This window comes from Orycteropus afer, unplaced genomic scaffold (assembly GCF_000298275.1).
Source record: "Orycteropus afer afer isolate SDZICR_OR568_19922 unplaced genomic scaffold, OryAfe1.0 scaffold00420, whole genome shotgun sequence".
In the NCBI taxonomy this organism is placed as follows: Eukaryota; Metazoa; Chordata; class Mammalia; order Tubulidentata; family Orycteropodidae; genus Orycteropus; species Orycteropus afer.
In genome coordinates, this window is record NW_006922007.1 from 1,548,173 (window position 1) to 1,570,452 (window position 22,280).

Here is a 22,280-nt window from a genome sequence, read left to right on the forward strand (position 1 = left end):
CTTTGCTAATCCCAACATGGGCAGGATCAACACGACTTACCTGTTTCTGAATCCATCTCTGGTTCTGTCCACCTGTGGTTTGGCAAAACCAGGCTGGTAGAAGTTTGCTGCCTGCATTGCAAGGTCATGGGGCAGGGCCAGCCCCTCCAAAGTGGCCTGTTGCAACTCTAGCTGGCTCATCTGCTGAACAGAAGCAGCAGAAGAATGGAGACAGTCAGTGCTCTTTCTGCAAACATCTTAGGAAGGTGGGGTTAAGCAGCAGCTGGGAGATTCCGTCGGATACTGCAAACCCGACTAACCCGGGCTGCTGTTCACTGCACAGCATTTCCACTACTACTTTAGTTGCTCAGCAGTATGCTACCCTTGGCTAAGTGCCAGTTAGTTCAAAACCACTTCCAAGCACCATAACAGTTCTCCATCCCACAAGCAACAAGAAGGTTGAAATGCAGGCAAACACTGGGTTTGACAAAGAGCTCGGCCTGACCTGGGCTGTGACGGGGCTCATGGGCTTGCGCATGCCTTGGAACGGGTCTCCAAGAAGCTGCTGTGGGCCGGGTGTGAAGCCTGTGGGAAAGTTACAGTACCAGTGAGTGTCACACTGAGAGGCACCGTCACCAACGTGTGCTTTTTACTGCCTACAGCACTTTTATCAGCACTTTCCGGAAGTGCTGACTCCCTGGGCTGATGGGTATTCCTTTTCTGCTGTGCCCACAGGGAGCGGTGTGGACCTCAACCGGAGAACTTTGTGACCTTAATCACTGGGGTGTCCATCTTTCCCCTGAGCAGCCATCTTTGCCCCTTTCAGAGCAGAGACCTCTATCCGGGAGATGGCGCTTTTCCAGTCAGTGACTTGACCCATTCTCACAAAACCAGCAAAGCAGACACCAGTGCTCTACCCCTGAGACTGTGGTCCCTGGTTCCCCTTCAGGTCTGGAACTGAACTCACTCCCGTGGCTTCCAGCCAAACAACAGACATATGGGGTGAACATTTACATCAGGTAGATAAACTCCTTGGAGTGATCAATTGTGGGAGAACAGAAGGGCAGTGTTTGCACAGGGAGATAGCTCAGGAGGTGGGAGTACATGAGAAGGAAGGACATAGGGAAGAGGTAACTATGGGAAGGAAGTGGGAAGAGAGCTGTTACACTGTGGGGAATTGCAGTCAATGTCATGAGACAAAATGTGTATGAACTGTTGAATGGAAAATGAACTTGCTCTGTAAACTTTCACCCAAATCACAACTGAAAAAAAAAGGAAAAGAAGCCAGTGCTCTGAGGATCAAACTCTTTCCGCTTATCTCTCTTTTGTGGAAGGGAAAATTTCAAACATTGCTTTTCAGTGTGTGACTGGTAGGGGTCAAAGTGACCAACAGCTTAAAGTGCTCCAGCAAGGTCCATGAGATTCTGTATAAGCACTTTGCTAGGACAGCTCTCTGGGAAGTGCTTCTTCCAGTCACATTCTCAATTAGCCACCAGAAAACCAAACCAAACCCTGTTTTACTGCCATGATTTCTACTCATGGAGACTACAGACAGAATAGAAATGCCCTATAGCATTTCCAAGGCTGCAAAATCTTTACAGAAACAGAGTGCCACATCTTTCCACCACAGAGCAGCTGGTGGGTTCGAACTAACTTTTTAGTTAGCAGCTGAGTGCTTACGCATTGTCACAGGGCTCTGAATCAGCCACAAACCAAACAAATATCAAATTCATTGCCATCAAGTCAATTCTGACTCAGAGACCCCCACTGGGTTTCTAAGGCATAAACCTTTATGGAAGTAGATTGCCCCATCTTCCTTCCATGGAGCAGCTGGTGGGTTTGAACTGCTGACCTTCTCGTTAGCGGCCAAATGCCTTATCCACTATGCCACTAGAGCTCCTTCTCCAAATTAGGCACAGACCTGTTTAAATACCCTCTCCTAGACAGAGACTTCTTTAGCTTGGGAGAGAGCCACTACTGTGACTTCTACTCTAAATGAAGAAAAACCTAGGATCAAACTACTACTGACTGAATTCCCAAAACAAGACGAGTCGATAGCTGGATCCAATTGAGAGCAATTTTCTCTCAAGGGAGAGAAAGTCTACCCCCATGAACACATTCCCCTAGAATGGCAGCTGGGTCAGCTTCTTTTGGCCCCTCCTCCCAACCAAAAAATAGTACAATAAGTTTACAAACTGTTTCATGGGCACCTTTTAAACTCTTCAAGGATGTCCGTTAAAAAAAAAAGTTTGCCACTTGTAGGGGCAACTATATCCTTTGTCGGGGCAGTGGGACAAAGGCAGCAGAGGCGTGGAGGAGAGCTTTACGCACAACGGTATCTACCCACTGGTAGGTACTCACCCACTGGTGAAGGTACTCTAGGGCGAAGGTAGTCTGCCGAGGCTGCTCGCGTTTGAAACACCTGGGACAAGGGAGGAGAGGGTGCTCTTTGGCCCAGTAAAGATGCTGTAGGTTCCAAACTCCCCATAAGGCCACTCAGAAGATTGGACGAAGCAGGTCTCTGAACTGGTGGTCCCAGAAGTTCCTAAAGGCAAAAAAGCCAGATTTCTGTGAACAAACCTAGTCCCTCCTCCCAGTCAGAGGTTATGGATCATGGATGGAATTTTGGAAGGCACAGGATGAATCTCCCTCATGCTCCCTGAAGGACTTGGCACATGTACCTGCAACACACTTCTCTGCATGTTCAGCAAGCAACACTGCCTTTCAGCTAGTGCTACAAATACAGGTTTGGTGTTTTTTTATGATCCATAGGAACTGCAAACCGGAAACCAAGGGCTTACGCAGTACTGTCATCTTTTTTTTTTTAGCCACCCTCCCAATTGAGATCACCAGCAACACAGAACCATGTCAGGCAGCGACATCACACCCTTGATTGCCAGGCAACCATTTCATTCCCTGAGGCCCAAAATGCAGACCACTGCACAACACCAATTCAAAGGGCTGCTGTGATCAGGACTCCAAGGCCTTGCTAGAAGGTTGTGAAGTACCTGGAGGATGTTCTTAGGGACAGGCTGGCCTGGGATCTCAGCAGGGGACATCAAATGGCTTTCAAGGTTTCGCTAAAAAAAGTCAAAGGAAAACTGGTTTTAACCTTCTTAGACACTTAACTTCTAGATTCACTGGGGACCACGAGAAAGCACAGACACCTCCCCAAGGAGCTGACACTTAAGAGCAGAATGACATTCAAGTCACAGAAAACTAACAGAGAGCAATGTGTTGCACTCTCTCATCACACAGGTTCCGGTGATCTAGGAATGAAAGATTCTTCACGTGTGCAAACAGGCAAAGTCTACTCTGAGACCATCCAACAAGGTCCTTCCTGTGTGAGGCAATCCTAGGTCATTTCACTGTTTCTAAAAGTGTGACCAAAAGGAGAGAGAAAGAAAATGATCAAATAGGGGAACACTTACATAGCAAGAAGCTGCAAGAAGCAAGTTTGATAATTTACAGATTTTAATTTGAGGCAACCCTTGCTACTCATTATCTTTAATGAGATTTACAGACCACAGAAGGTACTAAAAACTTAGTAAACAATATGAAAAGCTTAGCCTAAATTGATACTGTTAAGAGTTTCATATTTTAGGGAATTTAAGCTGTTATTTCTTAAAAAGCTATCCCAAAATGGGCCTTCAGGGTAAAATTCCGTTATTTTACTCTTTGCTCTTTTAATACAGCAGCAGTTATATCCTGACATCTAACTTGCACTGCCCCGCACACTCAGGACATCCCTGCGCCCCTGTGGCTCTGCCTGAAGTGCTTCTGTTACAATGTCCCCTCCACTAGATGGAAGGTCATTGGGCATGACAAAGAGTACAAAGACATCCAAGTGTTTCACTGCTGGCTGTAGGGTCAGAACTAAATACAGATGATTGGAGTAAAAGATTTCCTCAAAAGTCATTAATCCCATCTAACAAGAACCGATCGGCTACTTTGTACATGGCTTCCAACATGCTTGGAGCTGGAGGCTAGCGTCTATGATTCAATTTCAAATGGATGTTAGACTGAACCAACATGTCTTATTTGGGGATGAAGCAATACAACTAAACCTAAATAGAGGCAGATCAGAAATAGCATACAAAACACAGCAGCAGAAATCAAAGACACTGATTTAAGAAGTAGATCATGATTTAAAAAACGATGCGCACACCTAGCCATGTTTGGGTGTAACACTTGGCATGCTTATTAATTTCCTCATTGCTTTCTCTCACGGGTTAGGTCGAGTTCAGGGAAGCCTTTGCACAGCAACTTGAATGATATCATCCACCCCTTTAGGGAAGTGTTTGAGGTTCTGCCTCAGCTCTACTGGAGAACACCGCAATCCCCACATCAAGTTGCTCTCATAACTCAAACCTAGAATCACACAGGAAACAAAATTGCCCCAAGGTGTCAAGAAACAAGCTGCTAGATCCTGCTGTTACTATTTTTTTACACTTTGATACTAAGAAATATGCTACTTCCTAGGTTTGACCCATACCACTGCATGCCAGTCAGCATTCAATTACCGAGACACACAAGTAATGAGGAAGAACGGGATATTGTACAATCTTATAATCTGGTCTTCATCTAAAACCATTTGTATCTAACCAGCCTTTGTGTGGGAATAACTCAAAAGCAATATATAAGAACACGATCTTGTAATGTATTTCAGAACTGAGTTATCTCTTTTCGGAAGTGAGGTCGTTCCTGGTACCAAGGCCAGGAGTAATGATACCTGTCTGACCTGGGTAGGTTGGAACCTCTACCACTAACTACTGATTGATAAGGAAAGTCAAACAATTGCCTTCCCCCGGTACAAGGTACAATGAGTCAAATAGCTAATGCTGTTCACCTCTTGACTAACAGGCTTTCAGAAAAGTGTCAAGGGGAAGAAAACGAGGCAAAACTCAATGGTGAATGTGCTAAAATTTAGCAACTACAACAATGGTGATGCTGAGACACAGGGTGTGGACTGAGAGCCACCTCCACGGACTGTCACGTCATAGACATGCGTGTGCGACACACCTGCTTTCATCGAAATGCTGTCATGTAGTAACTCACGTTCAGAAGCTTAGAGCCCAACTTCTCCCATTGATAAATTAGCAGAATGTATTTTTCTTGAAAAAATTCATCTTAAGAGTCTTCATAAATGATGCATATGACAGCCAATTATCTAATCAAGAAAGCAAGTAATCCCAGGTCTCTGGGAGAAGGTATGGGGAAAGGAAGAAAGATTTTACTATAAAAATATGGTAAGTTACAAGAACTTAAGCAGCCAAATAAAATATCTAAAAGGTAGTTTTATGCCTGTTTAAGCAGTGACTTAAGATAAAGTTATGGTTAACTTTCCACTTTTATACTGTCGCTACAATACAGACCTGTTAAGCACAGGTCTGCTTGTTACTATAACAAACAGCATACCAATAATTAAAGAACACACAAAAACACCAAGGACCAAATGACTACTCAAGAACATCCAAATTATTCAGGAAACCTTTTTCCAATCCATTTATTATGGTGAGAAGTAGAAAAGCAGCAGCAAAAAGGAGAAAAGGCTGTGTTTCTGCCACATACTCACATTGGCTTTGGGCTGTGAAGGCAAAGTCCCACTTGCCTTCATGGTGCTCACTAGCTTGTTGAATGCAGTCATATCTCCATCCTTTTTGAGCTGTCGATTGCTTGTTACAGCATTTAGGGTCTCCTCTAAATGTTCTGCCATGAAGGGAGTTGAGTTCTTCACTTGCTGGTCCACCTTCAGGCCCTTGAGCCCTGCTTCCACCTCTTCTACTGAAAGCACAACCCCTGAATGTGCTGAAAAGTCAAGAAAGTCCAGATTAGGCCAGGCCAAAGGATGCTGCTGTTGTTGTTATGTGCTGTTGAGTTGGACCCGACTCATAGCGACCCCTCCTTGGGTTGCCGAGGCAGTATCACTACGGAAGTAGATTGCCCCTTCTTCCTTCCGAGGAGTGGCTGGTGGGTTTGAACTGTCAACCTTCTGGTTAGCAGTCAAGCGCCTTAGGCAGTATGCTACCAGAGCTCCCAGGCCAAAGGATATTTGGTAGGAACTCTCTTTGGCTACCATTATGGTCAAGGTGAAAAGAATTTATTGCACAGCTGACGTGAGGCTGTCAGAATAGGCTGACACCAAAAATAGACAAACTGAAGGTAGCTACGATCACAGGTGCAGGATAAAGCTGTAATTGTGCACTTACTAATGAAGCGGCATAAACTAAACCAAAGACATCTGGATTTCATTTCACTTCCATCCACAATCAAAACCCACAGAAGCAGCAGTCAAAAAGTCAAACAACATACTGCACTGGGCAAATGTGCTGCAAAAGACTTCTCTAATGTGTTAAAAAAAGCAAAGACATCACACTTTGAGGACTAAGGTACAGCTAACCCAAGCCATGCTGTTTTCAATTGCTCTATATGCACAGCTGGACAATGAATAAGGAAGATGCAAGAATTGATGCTTTTGAATTATGGTGTTGGTGGAGAAGAATGAACAAATCTTTCTCAGAAGTCCAGCCAGAATGCTCCTTAGAAGTGAGGATGGTGAGACTCTGTCCCACGTCCTTTGGACATGTTCTCAGGAGGGCTCAGTCCCTGGAGAAGGGCATCATGGTTGGTAAAGTAGAGGGTCAGCGAAAAAGAGGACCCTCAACGAGACGGGCTGACATCTGGCTGCAACCATAGGCTCAAGCACAGCAATGACTGGGAGGCTGGGGTAGCACCAGGCAACATTTTATTCTGTTGTCAATGGGCTTGCTATGAGTTGGAACCAGCTTGGCGGCACCTAACAAACTACAACAGGTGCTAGAAACTGGGGACCCATGATCATGGGGTGCTGTGCTTTAAAACATGACATGCATCTGCATCTTAAGAGGCCTCTGGAGACGTTCCTCTGGCTCCTAGGCAGGAATCCAAAACAGCCCAACATCAGGACAATTTCTGCCTGTACTATGATTACTGTAATACTAAATTTTTATGCTATGGGTTTAGAAACCTAAGCAGAAACAAGGTAGATTGGGCAAAGCTGTGGGGAGCTAGCAAGTTATACTTAAAAGGACTAAAACAGTTACAGGAGTACAGTAGTCCACCCTATGTGCAGGGGATATGTTCCAAGACCTCCAATGGATGCATGAAACTGGATGGTATCGAACTCTGTATGTACCATACTTTTTCCTATACATACCTACCTATCTATGATAAAATTTAACTTAAAAATTAGGTACACAAACACTGTATTAGTCCATTATTATAAAAAGTCAAGGAAAGGTTTATATATGGAAGGACATTTTTTTTGCTGGTTACCAGGGGTGGGAGGGGAGGGAAGGGAACACTATTAGATAGGTACAGACAGGTATAGATGTGGGTGAAGAGAAGGAGGGCAATGTACCAAATGTGAGTGATCAGCACAGTGGCACTGAGGAAGAGAAAGACAGAGAAGCCCACGGGAGGTACAGACAACAAAGATTAATCCGTTTGCACATACAGTACTGCGTTGTCAGTGAAGGCAAACGTTGACCTACGGGTGGCTAGACGGGTAGACAGGCTGAACTATTAGGTATGTCTTTGCAGGGAAGAGTGTGCCCATGACCATGTATAGAGTTGGCAGATAATGTTTCTACAAGTATATTTTTAAACGCACAAGGTTGTAGTCACTTCTTGGCCACAGCCAGCCTTCCAGAGGGAGCGAGTAGTTGGACCCGTGGGCTCGGGACCATAGTCACAGGACATCAAGCTCAACTGGCATAACATACTACACAAAAACAATGTTCTACATCCTACTTTGGCAAGTAGTGATTGAGATCTTAAAAGCTTGCAAGCAGACATCTAGATGCAATGATGGATCTCTCCTCATCCAGAGCAAAGAAGAATGAAGAAAAAGATGCATGGAAACAATTAGTCCGACCAACTGGTACAACAACATGCGAACCTCAGCCTGTATGACTGAGACCAGAAAAACTAGATGGTGCCTGGCTACCACTGTCAACCACTGGGAGGGGGATCTATGTGGGAGATCCTGGATAGAGTGTGACAACAATGTGGAACAAAAATCATTAAAAAAAAAAGGGACCAGGTTTGCTGGTCTGATAGAGCCTCACGGAACCACTGAGACTAGGGCCTTTAGGTTTGGAATTGAATCCACTCCTGTGGCTTCCAGACAAACAAAAGACAGGCATCTGAGCTTAACATTTAATTATGTAGATACATTCCTTGCAGTGCTCAACCATAGGAGAATAGAAGGGCTGTGTATGCACAGGGAGACAGCTCGGGGGCAGGAGGGCATGGGAGGGAAGGACACAGGGAAGAGCTAACTATGAGGAGGAAGTGGGAGGGGAGCTGTTACATTGTGGGAAATTGCAGTCAATGTCATGAGACAAAATGTATGTGAGCTGCTACACTGGAAATGAATTTGCTCTGTAAACTTTCACCCAAATCACAATAAAAATTAAAAAACAAAAATTAGGCACAGTAAGAGATTTGTAACAATAACTAATAAGAAAATAGAACTATTATAACAATATACTGTAATAAAAATTATGTTAGATGAAGCGAGGTGAATGATGTAGGCACTGTGACATAGTGCTAGGCTATTTTCAGACCATGGTTTACTGTGGGTAACTAAAACCACAGAAAACAAAACTGCAGCTATGGGGGGACTCCAGGGAAGAAACAGAACTTTGAAGAAAGTTATCATGGAGCCCATGGCCCACTATCAGATTTTCAAAGAGGTGGCGCTATCTGATTAAAATGAGCTTCTTGTGAAAACATCAAACAAAATCCAGAATAAATTTGATGAAATTTAATGAACTCGATGAAATAGCAGTATGCTAGGCCAACAGCTTAAGGCTTAGCATCCCAACTTTTCCAAATACCTAAAATAGACTCTGATAAGCACTTACAGCTTTCTTTGAGTTTTTCTTTATTTGCAGAAAGGCTGGAGAGAAGAGGCTTTAAATCCACTTTGGCTTTCTGCAGCATTTCTAATATATCCACTTTATTTTCAGCATGATCTTCCAATGGTATGGGAGCAAAGTAATTCCCCGAATTCTGCCCAGGAGACAGGATGGCTTGCTCCAGACCTGGCATTGCAAATAAACATATTCACAATCAAGCGGTCCCACTAATTAGACTGCTCTTCTGTCGTGCTGGGAGGGCACAAATGAAGGCTTTTCTGTACCCAGAGAGCTTCTGACCCTAACAGGCCTCTGCCTAACGAGGACAGGATGAACCATGCCAGAGAAAGTTTAACGTTATACTGCGGCCAGCATCTGATGTCAGTTTACCTGCAAGTCTCTCCAGTTCTTCATGTGGTGTTGACCCAAGACTGCTGGACCGGCTTCCTGATCGGCTCGGGTTAGAGAACCACCTACTGAACCGGCTGGCAGAGACTGACCCTTCCCCCAAAACATCTTCTATCATCTGAAAGGAAAGATAAAAAGAGCTAAGATAACAGGCTCTAAGAAAAAAGACAAGGTTCATATCTTAAGAGTCGCTAACTTGGAAACTTTCTTTGATGCTGTGGACCTGAAGGTAAACACTGGCAAACTTAGACCTTTAACACTTCTTCTTTTTCTTCCTCTGTGGGGCCATTCCTGAGTAACCCAAACTTGGCCATAAACAACCGTGTACTTTTTTACCATATAAAATAAATCACGTACACTATAGAAAGTGTTTTTTTTTTTTAATTCTTTGCCTCATTAGAAAATCTATACACTACCAAATGTTATCACAGGACGTAACTTCAGAATAGGAGCTCTGGTAGCATAGTGCCTAAGGCACTTGACTGCTAACCAGAAGGCTGGTGGTTCAAACCCACCAGCCACTCCTCGGAAGGAAGGTTGGGCAATCTACTTCCATAGAGATACTGCCTCAGAAACCCAAGGAGGGGTCGCTATGAGTTGGTCTGACTGGACGGCACAGAACAACAACAACAACTTCAGAATAAGAATCAGCACCAGAGTGAAGAATTCCACTGAGAAGGTGATGAGTGGCCTTCAACTCAACATCAATTATAAGGAGGTAACAGATAGAATTCTTGCTTCAAACTCAAATTCAATCCTAACAATTTCAGAAGCCAAAATCTAGACAAGCAGAGCATCAAAGTCAAAGTTTAGACAGGGTCATGAGGTCACAGATGAACGTAACTGATGTCTAATTCCTGTTTGAACTTAATGGGGACATTTCAGGGGTGTGTGTGTGTGTGTGTGTGTTTAAATCAACCTGCATTATTCTTAGCCTAATAATGAGAGCAATTAAATGATGCACTGTGATAAGAATTTACCCAACACTATTATCTCATAACAGAACTCCTATGACCAATTCCTAAAAACAAGATTTAAATTTTAAAAATAAGAATTTCCCATTCTACCCTATCATAAATCCGGTTAAATATCCCAACTGATCTTTATGCAGTATCTTTACCACTATTTAGAAAAGACAAGATAAAGCAGATGTCAATCCAAAAAGGAGGCTCATCCTTGGAAATAAAGCACAGAATCTCATCACTTCTCTATCAGTGGATAAACAGAAAACTTGTCATTTTTCCAAAAGCTGGTACATGGCTGACAGAGTGTGTGGCTTTGTTTTAACGCAGTCTGGAACCCCCAGTTTCTAGTCAGAGTTCACCAGGGGAAGTTTAGGTTTGTTCTGTTGCTACTGGGAAGAATTCTGTCCTAATCTACAACCCAAACTCAATCACAAAAGACTCCTCCTGAACAGAAGGAGGGACTTGAATCCGAGGTTCCAATTCAGCTACTGCTTCTCCTACTTGTCTTTTCAGAGGAATGACTCAGACACCTTTAGTCACATTTCACACTCACACTTTAAGTAATGCTGACCTTCAAGCACATTCATTTTGGAATCATTAAAGTATAAAATGTGTATTTCACTGTGAAAAATGAGGACGTGTACTCAAAATACAATTACCTTGGTGATAATCAGGACTAATGACAGGAAGTACAGAAAAAATAATTTCCAACCAGGTTTGCTGGTCTGATAGAGCCGGTGAGACCCCCTGACCTAACCCTAACCCTAACCCTTCAGGTCTGGAACTGAACTCACTCCTGTGGCTTCCAGCTAAGCAACAGACAGGCACATGGGGTGAACATTTACATCAGGTAGGTACACTCCTTGGAGGAATCAATCCTTGGAGAACAGAAGAGCAGTGTTTGCACAGGGAGACAGCCTGGTGTGTGTGGGGGACAACGACACAGGCGTGCGTGGAAGGGAAGGACACAGGGAAGACAGGGAGGAGGTAACTACAGGGAAGAAGTGGGAAGAGAGCTGTTCCATGTGGGGAATTGCAGTCAATGTCATAAAACAAAATGTGTATGAACTGCTGTATGGTAAACGAACTGGCTCTGTAAACTGTCACCCAAATCACAATTTAAAAAAATGTCTTCTGTATTTTAATGAGTGAGCAACATACTTTTCTGGTGGAAACAAAGTTTTATCACAGCTAAAGCATAGTTGCAGGAGAGACACAGTGCATTTTTATGCACATTTAGTAGGAATGCCGATTTCAAGAAACTAACCCTTTCTAAAAGGGACAGAGTCCTCAGAGTTCATCCAGGTGGCACTCATTTTTACAATTGAGCAGCTCGGCCACACTAACAGCAGTGCCCGCTCTGGCCTTTGGTGCAGGAGGCGGAGACGAGGTCCAGAGTATTCACTTCCTGGTGAGGACGTCCTCACTTCCACCTTGGTGGCTGTCAGCTGATGGACAAGGGCAGCCTACAAACTGTATGGGTTTCAGCTGCCTTCGCTAGTTTAACAGCATTTTTTAAGTGACCTGTAGGTCTGGGCCTTCAAACAGAGGTACTTTAGATGAGTCATCTCCTCAGATTCTTACCATTCCGATCAAATAGATACTGAAGTATTTTTACTCTTTATGACAAATACTTGGTTTTACTGACTGATGCTTTTTTTTTTTTTTTTTAACTTTCCACGTTTATGGGAACTTCTGTATTTTTTGTTTCATTCCAGCACATTGTTTTTTGTTTAGATTTCTAACAAATGTGTTGAAGGCACATTCTGAGCATACTCTTGATACATTACCACAATTTTTCTATGTCATGTTCCTGTTAATTACTCTAAATAATTTAGGATTTCTATCTGAATTTCCTTTCTCTTCATTCGACATATGGATGCCAGGCACTGCACTAAGAATTGCATCATAGCTAGAATTTATTTTTAATAACTTCAACCAGCTGTAAAGCTCTTGTCTGTCAACAGAAAGGTCGGTGGTTCGAACCCACCAGCTGCTCCAAGGCAGAAAGATGTAACAGATTGGTTCCATAAAGACTACAGCCTTGGAAATCCTATGGGGAAGCTCTACTCTGTCCTATAGGGTCACCATGAGCCAGAAAGGGCTCGTTGGCAGTAGGTTTGGGTTTGGTTAACTGATATGATTTACATGTGTGAGTCAAATGTTCAATTTGTATAGGTTTTTTTTTAAGCTATCAAATGTGTCAGTTTCTGATGTATCACACAAATGCATGTGAGCACGTTTGCTTATTTATTCACTGTCTCCTTAAGCTCTGTGAAAACAAAAACTTTGTTTTGTTCACTGCTATAATATCAGTTCCTGGAACACTGCCCTGAACCTACAGTTGCTTGAAAATAATTTCTGAATGAAAAAAATTAATATAGTATTTGAGATTTCCTTTGTAGTCAAGTTTCATATACAAAAGAAAGGATATTTTTAGTTTGGAGAGAAGTTTTCTTATTAACACCTAATATGTACCAGTCACTATGCTGAGTACTTTACATATTTATTAATATTCAATCCTATACAGACTTCTTTTTGCTACTTGTTTGGTTGTTTCTTGAGCACTGTATAGAGTTCACCTGGTTATACAGCACAATCAAAGCATTTTAAAATTGATCCTAGTTTTGCTTTTTAGTGGACATACTATAGAAGCTTTGTGCTCAATGAGCAGTACCCTCAGGAAAAGATGGAACCAGACTCCCCAGCCTATTTCCTGCCACTCAGCATCAGCCAAGTTTTAGTTGGGAGTGGGGGCCAAAGGTGGTTCCTGTTCCTTCCTTTTTGCTTCAGAGGTAGCATAGCTATGGGAGTTAAGAGCAGAGATTCTTAACTACATAAGTAAGCTATGTGACTCCGGGCAAGTTACCTCAACATTCTGTGCCTTTCTTTCCTCATATGTAACATGCCTCCTAAGCATTCTGTGAGGATTAAACTGACTTCTTAGACTAGAAAATCCACATACGACCACACGTTCCTCAGAGCAAAGTGCCCAGAACGGCCTGAAGCAACAGCACTGTGCACGTGTTCCTCACCGTTAACAGTCAGGGGCTAGCACTTGGCTCGGGTTAAAGAGAGGCTGCTTCTCTGCTAACGCACAGCTGGCGTTCACAGGTGCCCCACATTTGGCGCCAAGTACAGGCTGCTAAATTTTTACCTTCTGCTGTGAAACCTTTGTACAATAAGATTTCCATCAGTTTTCCAAGACAATGCCAAAAAACAAAAAAAAATCCCCAAACTCATTACTATTGAGTTGATTCTGACTCCTAACAGCCCTATAAGACGCAGTAGAACCACCCCATAGGGTTTCCAAGGCTGTAATCTTTATGGAAGCAGACTGACCTATCTTTCTCTTGCAGAACCGCTGGTGGGTCTGAATCACTGACCTTTTTTGGTTGGCAGCAGAGTGCTTTAATCACTGTGTCACCAGGGCTCCTTATTTTGTAAACATAAAAAAATTACTCAAAGGCCAAAAATTTGAGGGGACCACGCAGTTTTACATCAAGAAAATTCAACTCTCATCGATGGAAGCCTTCTGCTCGGAGACTACTGGCTAAGGGATTTGCAATTAAGGTTGCCGCTTGGGAATTCTGACTCAGTAGGTCTCAACTAGAATGTCGGGAACAAAACCAAGGGACAGTGGCCCCAGCTGGCACCACCTCTACATGCTCCTGAACAGTGCTGGAGATCAAGTGTGGTCTCAGACCGTGCAGGTCCACACGCAGAGAGGTTCAGAAAGCGAGCAAATGCTTAGGGGCTCTGAGAGAAATGTGGCGCTGCTGCAACGCCGACATTCACCACAGCACTGGTTCTCAGCGGATTCGACCTGAAACCTGGCCCCTGACCAGAGAGTCTGAGCAGCACCGCTGTGGGCTCCACCGTGGCCCTGTACCTATCGGTGCCTTGTAGTGCAGCTCACCTGCCGGGTGGCCATCTTCTGGGGCTGGGGAACAGCCAGTGACAAGGGCAACGGGGCAGTGCTGGCTGCTTGCACAGGAATCTGACAAACAGCAGGGACGGCTAAGGAGTACTGGAATTTAAGTCAGCTCCCAAGAACCACTGATTGTAAGGGACCAAACTCACTTGCTTCGTCTAGTATTGCACATCTGGAGTGGACAGATTTTTTGGTCAAGTGGTTTTCAAATTCCCTCTCCTCAGAGTTCCATGCATTCTTTTAGCATCCACAGAAAACCTAATATCTGTGTGCACAGGCCACAGTTAAATCTCTTCTCCAAAATTTTGGTGAAAACCAAACCAAACCCATTGCCAGAGTCAATTCCAACTCACAACAACCACCACTGGTTTCTGAGGTGGTAAATCTTGACACAAGTAGATTGCCCAGTCTTCCTTCTGCTGAGTGTCTGGTGGGTTTGAACTGCCAACCTTGTAGTTAACAGTCAAATGCCTTAGGCACTGCGCCACCAGAGCGCCAAAATTTTGGTGAGGATATGCTAATCTCTAATTGTCTGAAAGGCATAAAGGCAAGGGCAGGCCATAAGTCAAGATCTGGGGATGGCTTACTGTTTCTACTTTAAAAATGCAGAAAGACTAGACCTCAAGAGTTAGACGCCAACACCGATACTTTCCAAGTTCCTTTTCACTGAAGGTTTTTGGAACCATCACATCACAGAAGATACCACTTCACCAAGCAGCCTTACCCATCATCATAAGTTATAAAGCCTGACACTAATCATCAGTTATAAAACGCCACCTCCACAGTAAGTCTTTACAACACACACTTAACTACTTCAAAACAAAAGCAGACTGTGTTCTCACATGCCTGATTTTCAGTTCAATGTCACCAGCCTGGCAAAAAGGTCACTGATACAGAATTCTCACTCAGTCATTTCCACTAAAGCCTCTCAAAACAAAGCCAACAAAAATTCAAAGAATATTTAAGAAAAAGAAGAAAAGCCAAACAAAACAAAACAAAACACCCAAACCCAAAGCATCTACCAAAACAACACTTCAGGGCTCAGGTCAAATTTAACCATAAAGTTGCTCCGTCCATGTGTGTGTGCGGCTACACTCACCGAAGCCAAGCATGGCACCTTATCAAGGTTAAAGAACTCATTAAAGTCAAATTCTCCCGGGGACTGCTCGGGCAAGACGGCGTCCCTTGGCACTTCCTGATCAGCAGCAGGCTCCTGTGCAAGAATGACTGCCACCTCATCCTCTTCGGCCACTCCTCCATTGCACTCGACTATGCCTGAAAGCAAAACCAGGACAAAAACAGTCTGATCAAGCCATGTGCTCCAGTCTTCCTCTGGGTAGTCAGCCAACAACACACACGCAGAAGACCCACAGACGACTTTAAAAGCAGACTTCTTGCGCAGGGACAGCACTCGCAACAGTCAGACAGTCCCCATCCTATGGGACCTAGAGAAGGAAAAAAGCCTTGATAACAAGCCAGAACACCAGCATGACGGGGGAAGACTATGAACCCCGCTTCCTAGTACTGCATGTTTTCTGGGGTGCAATGAGTTCTTTTACTTACAGGATTTTTTTTTTTTTTTTTAAATGATAGTCTTTGTAAGCCCCATATGGCTGACACACAGAACCAAAACGATTTGGCTCTGCCTCTGCCCATGCCTCTGCGCCACCACAGCTTTAAAGGCAGGGGTTAACAAGGAAAGGCATTACATGGAGCCTGGCACGAGGGCACTTTTCAATTGCCTACAGGTTGGTTATAGCTCATCCTTCAAGGCAGAGCTCAAATGTCACCTCTTCTGGGAACATGGCACACTGTCTAGTCATGTTTATCCTATTCAGCAAGATGAATCACTGCCTTCTCGACAATCCCTGTGTTATCTCTCAAAGCACTTAGTACACTGCATACAGGAACTCTGGTGGGACTGAGCTCTCTGAGGGCAGGTCACCTGTTCTAATCTACCTTGTCTTACTCTATAGGACTAGGTAAACTTGAAACTCAGTAACATTCAGTTATTTTCAGGATGGAAGATGCTGTCAGCTCAAGCGAAGCTACCAGGTGCTAACATGTAAGGAATCTAGTATCTCAGTTTTAGCCAGAGTATGGACAAAAAGGTCATACAACCTTGGATATAGCCTGCTTGAATTTAGAGACCATCTCTAGAGCAGATTTGACAAACTGAACAGTAACAACTGAAGACCAGAAGAATTATGACATGAACAGACATGAAGGAAGTGAAAGGTCATTAAAAAATGGAAAGAAGGAAAAGACCAAAGTTGGTATCAGGAGAGATTCTATAACTTGCTCTTGAGCACAGAGTAGCTTAAGTGAGTGGGAGAATGATGGTGTGAAAGAGCTGATGAGAAGATTTAAAAGGGCAGCTCAAGAAGACAAGGTACAGTGTTATAGCGAAACGTGCAAAGACCTGGAGTCAGAACATCGAAAGGGAAGGACGTGATCAGCATTTCTCAAGCTGAAAGAACTGAAGAGAAAATTCAAGCCCTGAGTTGGAGTTCTGAAGGATTCTACGGGGCAAAAAAATGATGCAGGAAACATCAAAAGAAGATGGAAGAATACATAGAGTCACTGTACCAAAAACAACTGGTCAGTGTTCACCAGTTCAGGAGGTAGCATATGATCAAGAACCACTAGTACTGAAGACAGACTTCCAAGCTGCACTGAAGGCATTAGCTAAAAACAAGGCTTCAGGAACCGATGGAATATTAGTTATTTCAACAAACAAATGCAACACTGGAAGTACTTACTCATCTATGTAAAGACACCTGGATGACAGCTACCTGGTCAACCAACTGGAAGAGATCCATATTCATGCTCATTCATAAGACAACAACATAAAAAGATGAACAAATGAAATGTGGAAACTATCAAAAAGTATCATAAAATATCACATGCTAACAAAGTTTTGCTGAAGATCATTTAAAAACAGCTGCAGCCATACATCACAACAGAGAACTGCCAGGAGGTGGAGCTGAATTCAGAAGATGATGTGGAACAAATGATATTACTGCTGATGTCAGATGGATCTTGTCTGAATGCAGAGATTACCAGAAAGATGGTTAGCTGTACTTTACTGACTATCTGAGGGCACTGAACTGCACGCATCATAACAAATTATGAATAACATTATGAAGAAGGAGAATTCCAGAACACTTAATTGTAGTTATGTGACTCCTCTACATGATCCAAGAGGCAGTCATTGGAAGGGAACGAGAGGATACTGAGTGGTTTAAAACTGTAAAAAGTATGTGGGTATGTGGTAAGGTTGTATCCTTTCTTCTTATTCAATCTTTTTTTTTTTTTTTTTTTCTTAATTGTGATGCCTTGCATGTTGTAAGACATCAATACATATATATATTTTTTTAATTTTGTGATTTGGATGAAAGTTTACTGAGCAAATTCATCTTTTACACAGCAGTTTACATACACTTTTTCTCATGACATTGACTTCAATCTCCCACATACTTAGTCATCTTATGCTAAAGAAATACTCCATGAAGCAGGACTATACAAAGACAGCCATGGAGTCAAGATTGGAGGAAGACTCGTTAATAATAATAACTCACGGTATACACGCACATGTCACAACCTTGTTTTACCAAAACTAAAGACAACTTGAAGCACTTACTGATAAAGGTCAAAGGCTATATAGCCTTCAATATGGATTACACCTCAACATAAAGAAAATGAAAATCCTCCAGTTGAACTAATAAACAACATTGTGACAAATGGGAAGAAACTGGAATTGTTAAAAATGTCATTCTACTTTGATCACGAATCAATGCTGGAGACTTCTGGTAAGATGGAGGAATAGGCAGACAAGCTACACAGAGCCTCTTCAACAAAGAAAAGAGAAACCAACTGACAGAGATACAGAAGACAATCTTCGAGCCATGAACTTTGAAAGGAAGTACACAGAAGTGGATTAGGCACCAACTAGTGGAAAAACCTGAACGAAAACAGGACCTAAGAATAGGCTCCATTTGCCAAGGACGGGAGGGACATACTCCGGGAGGTAGACAACAGGAAAGGAGACAGGTGATCAGTGTGTAAGTGCTGCCACTAGCGAACAGAGGAGCACAACAGAGTAACCTGCCTACGCAGATAACATACAAACAAAACAAAACGAAAATCATGGGCAAGTCACTCCAACACATAATTGCCAATTAAAGATAAACCACAAAAATGTCATAATGCCTCAGAGACAACAGAGCATATACTGCTGGTGGGACAGTGAAGTGATAAAATCACTGCGGAAAGCAGCATGGTGATTCCCTAGAAAGCTGGAACTGGAGATACCATTTAGCCCAGCAATCCCATTACTAAGTATATATCCTAGAGAGGTGAGAGCCAGGACAGGAACAGATATGTGCACACCTAACCAGAAGACTGGCAGTTCAAATCCACCAGCCACTCCTTGGAAGGAAGCTTGGATGATCTACTTCCATAGCGAGCCTGCCTTGGAAACCCAAGGAGGGGTTGCTATGAGTCAAAATCGACTTGACGTCACTGAGTTTGTTTTTTTCTAATATGTTCATCGCAGTACTATTTACAGTAGCAAAAAGATGGAAACAAGCTACATGCCCATCAACGGAAGAGTGGATGACCTAACTACGATACAAACACATACTGGAATGCTATGCAGCACTAAAGAATAATGTAAAGTCTGCAAACCCTGCATAATATGGATAAACTTGGAGAACTTTATGCTGAGTGAAATAAGTCAATCACTTAAGGACAAATATAGTATCAGTTCATTGTTGTGGAGGGTCAAGGAAAGGTTTATATATGGAGGGAAACTTTCTTTATTGGTTGCCAGGGATGGGAGGGGAAGAGAGGGAACATTGCCAAAAAAAAAAAAAGCATTGACCCATCATAGTGGTTTTGTGTATTTCACTGTACCTAAATTATATTTCAGCAAAATGCATTAAAAAAAATCAATGCTCTGAAAGCAACAGTTAAGACATCAAATGACACACTGGGCAAATGGATGCAAAAACCTCGTTGAAGCAAAGCTATCACTTTGATGATTAAGCTGTGCCCGACCCAAGCAAATGCCTCACAAGCATGTGAACGCTGGACAAGGAGAAGGAAGATCAAAGAACTGACACAAGTGAATTGTGGTGGTGGTGAACACTGGATATAGCACGCATGGCCAGAAGAACAAACAAACCCGTCCCAGAGGAAGTACTCAGAAAGCTCCTTAGAAGTGATGATGGTGAGGTTTCATCCTGCTTTGGGCACATCATCAAGAAAGACCAACTGCTAGAAAAGGCCATTGTGTTTGGTAAGGTAGAGGGTCAATGAAAATGAGGGTAACCCTCCGTAAGGTGCGCCGACATGGTGGCCGCAACAATGGGCTCAAACATACCAAAGACTGAGATGGTGAAGGACCAAGCGGTGTTTTCTTATGTTTATACTGAGCCATGAGCTGGAGCCAACTCAATAGCAGTCAGCAACAACAACATCAGTGAAAACAAACACCTCAAGGCAAGGGAGAAAATGCGATTTGGAAAGTTTGTTTTGAAGCAAATGTATTGAGAGATACTAGATACCAACCTGTATTTGAAGAACAGAACTTCCAAAGCCCTGCCCTGTCACAGCACCTATTCAAGGAGATCTGGTGGCGTAGTGCCTAAGGCACTTGACAGCTAACCACAAGGCTGGCGGTTCAAACCCACCAGCCACTCCTCAGAAGAAAGACTGGGCAATCTACTTCCGTAGAGATACTGCCTCGGAAACCCAAGGAGGGGTCGCTGTGAGTCACAATCAACTCGATGGCAGTTGAGGGTTTTTTTTTTTGTAGCTTTAAGATCACAACAGACATGAAGTCATCCTAGCAAAAAGTCCTCCCCCCCAGTAACCACAGTCTTGTTATTCACCAGCAAGATACTCTATCCAGACCAAGGGAAGGTAAATGTGAACTCCTGCCTTCCTTCTAATACAGCTCCAAAGAGCTAGACAGCAAAGCAGGAGGATCCAACATCTGACAGGTTAAGCAGCTTATCTGAGGTCTCAGTGCTAGCAAGTGGCAGGGATATAGCTTCAACCCTAGGACTGCACCCAAAGCTCTTCTACCCCACACTGGACATACGAGGCATCTCTTTCTCCCAAGTGTGCCAACCACCCAAGGGCCTGAGCCTTCTGAGTGCCTGTGGCAACCAGTGAAATGCCTGTGAGCTAAGGACAAAACAATGGGGCAGCACCCACTACTGCCAACCTCTAGAGCTAAGTGCTATTCCCTGAAGAAATGACTGCTGTGTGGCAGGTATTGCCATTTTACAGACAAAGAAACTGAGTCTTGGAAAAAGTAAAGCAACTGGACAGAATAATCACTGCCAAGCTTGCATCCTTCTCCACTGGAGCGGCAGCGCCCCCTGGCCCCCTGCACGCAGCAGCGCCCCTCTGCCCACTGCAGGACCGACAGGCCAACATTCTGCTGCGGTTCTGTGTCCCAACTGAAGGCTGAGAGCCAAAAGAGAGAGCCTGTGCTCCGCCCATGCACCTGCAACAGAAAACACAGCATCTCGTAACAGAAAGATGGCTTTTTGGTAAAAAGTAGCTAGAAGAATACCCCACGTGTGTTTTTATGCCAGCTTTAAGCTCTCTGGAAAGCAGGATGGGCCTGACAACTGAGAGTGAGTAAGAGTCACAGGAGCGCACTAGTAGACAGACAGACACGATGGTACGCTTATTGTGTTACAGTTAAAAGCCAGGAACCTGTGTAAAGACAACCAATGGCAAGTTTTACAACACATGAGAGTGAGCATGTATGTTCGTTAGTGTGGGTACAAATCAGAATTGTCTTCTCTATTCACGGAGAGTTTTAAACATTTTCCCTTCTGCTCTCGCTCTCATTTTCTGGATATGGTTTAATCCATATTCAAACTGCTTCCTTCCTCATGACTTATACACAGCACCTAGTACAGGGCCCCATATGTAGTAGGTGCTCAATAAATGTTTCAAGATAACACAGACGAGGTTCACTGCTATAAGCCCTGCACTTCCTATGCACCTGGAGAGGACAGCTATGCAGTAAACTGAATGAAAAGCTGAAATCCAAACACATTTCTCAGCCTTCCTGGAAGGATGAACTAGCCCTCTAGCTTGTTCAGCTCCTTTCGTCCTTATAGCCAGGATGAAACTACAGGGTGCTTATTTACCTTAAATACAATGGCTAAGACAGCCCAGAAACCTTTTAGAGTTAACAGTGGGCAAATCAGGACAGGACATGGGGGTTCCTCCCCACACCAAGGCTCTGCCATGAAACCAGTCCCTTCTCCCCAGGACCCCGTCAATGTCTGTCCATACGGTGAGGAGGGGCTGTGCTGGTTTCTCTCGCTCCTCTGGCTCATGAGCTTGTCCATATAAGAACGACTAAAGGCAGGTTCTACCTCAGATAACATCTGCTTTTCTCACCAGAAAGATACATTTGCTGGTGCTGCTTTAGTCTCGCTGAGAACAAGGCAAAAGCACATCTCAAAGCCAGTTTCAGAGCCAAGTCCTCCTGGTTACCCACCGTTTCCGGCATCACCCTAGTGAAGGATGTGTGGCTGCTCCAAGATGATGGTGACACTACTGCCCCTAGACACTGTACAAATAAAGATGGATCAAGAGATTTCTCCCTTCTCTGGCCTTCCAAAGTAATTCCATTAGCTTATGTATACTTAAATTTGTCTTGGCCTCATCACAATTTTAAGGTGGCACTGAGTAAACACTCCTGTATCAAAACAGCTTTCTCCTTTAGTTACCTAGTGTCTGCCAAAAGAAGGTTTTATCTCAATTAAACCCAAAGGCTGGAAGGAACTAGAACTTATTGAATAAGTGCTCATTAGGCTGGGCTCTCGTGTATACACTTCATCTTCAATGCTAAACCAAAACCAAACGCACTGCCATTGAGTCGATTCCAACTCACAGGGACCCCCACTGCGTTTCCAAGGCAGTACATCTTTATGGAAGCAGATTATCCCATCTTCCTTCCACAGAGTGGCTGGTGGGGTTTGAACCACCAACCTTCTGACTGATGAGCAGTCAAATGCCTTAGGCACTGCACCACCAGAGCTCCTTCTAATGCTA

At 43.6% G+C, this 22,280-nt stretch overlaps 1 protein-coding gene across 1 annotated transcript in view; it reads right to left on the reverse strand.

Annotated features, from left to right (window-relative positions):
* EIF4ENIF1 (eukaryotic translation initiation factor 4E nuclear import factor 1) overlaps window positions 1–22,280 on the reverse strand; it is a 59,878-nt gene that overhangs the window by 11,067 nt on the left and 26,531 nt on the right. The window contains exons 6-13 of the mRNA XM_007953948.2: window positions 15,289–15,464; window positions 9,273–9,408; window positions 8,889–9,068; window positions 5,555–5,787; window positions 2,988–3,059; window positions 2,341–2,524; window positions 485–564; window positions 41–180 (exon numbers count right to left, since the gene is read on the reverse strand). Coding sequence (XP_007952139.1) covers window positions 41–180; window positions 485–564; window positions 2,341–2,524; window positions 2,988–3,059; window positions 5,555–5,787; window positions 8,889–9,068; window positions 9,273–9,408; window positions 15,289–15,464 — 1,201 coding nt within the window. The remainder of the gene's footprint in view (window positions 1–40; window positions 181–484; window positions 565–2,340; window positions 2,525–2,987; window positions 3,060–5,554; window positions 5,788–8,888; window positions 9,069–9,272; window positions 9,409–15,288; window positions 15,465–22,280) is intronic.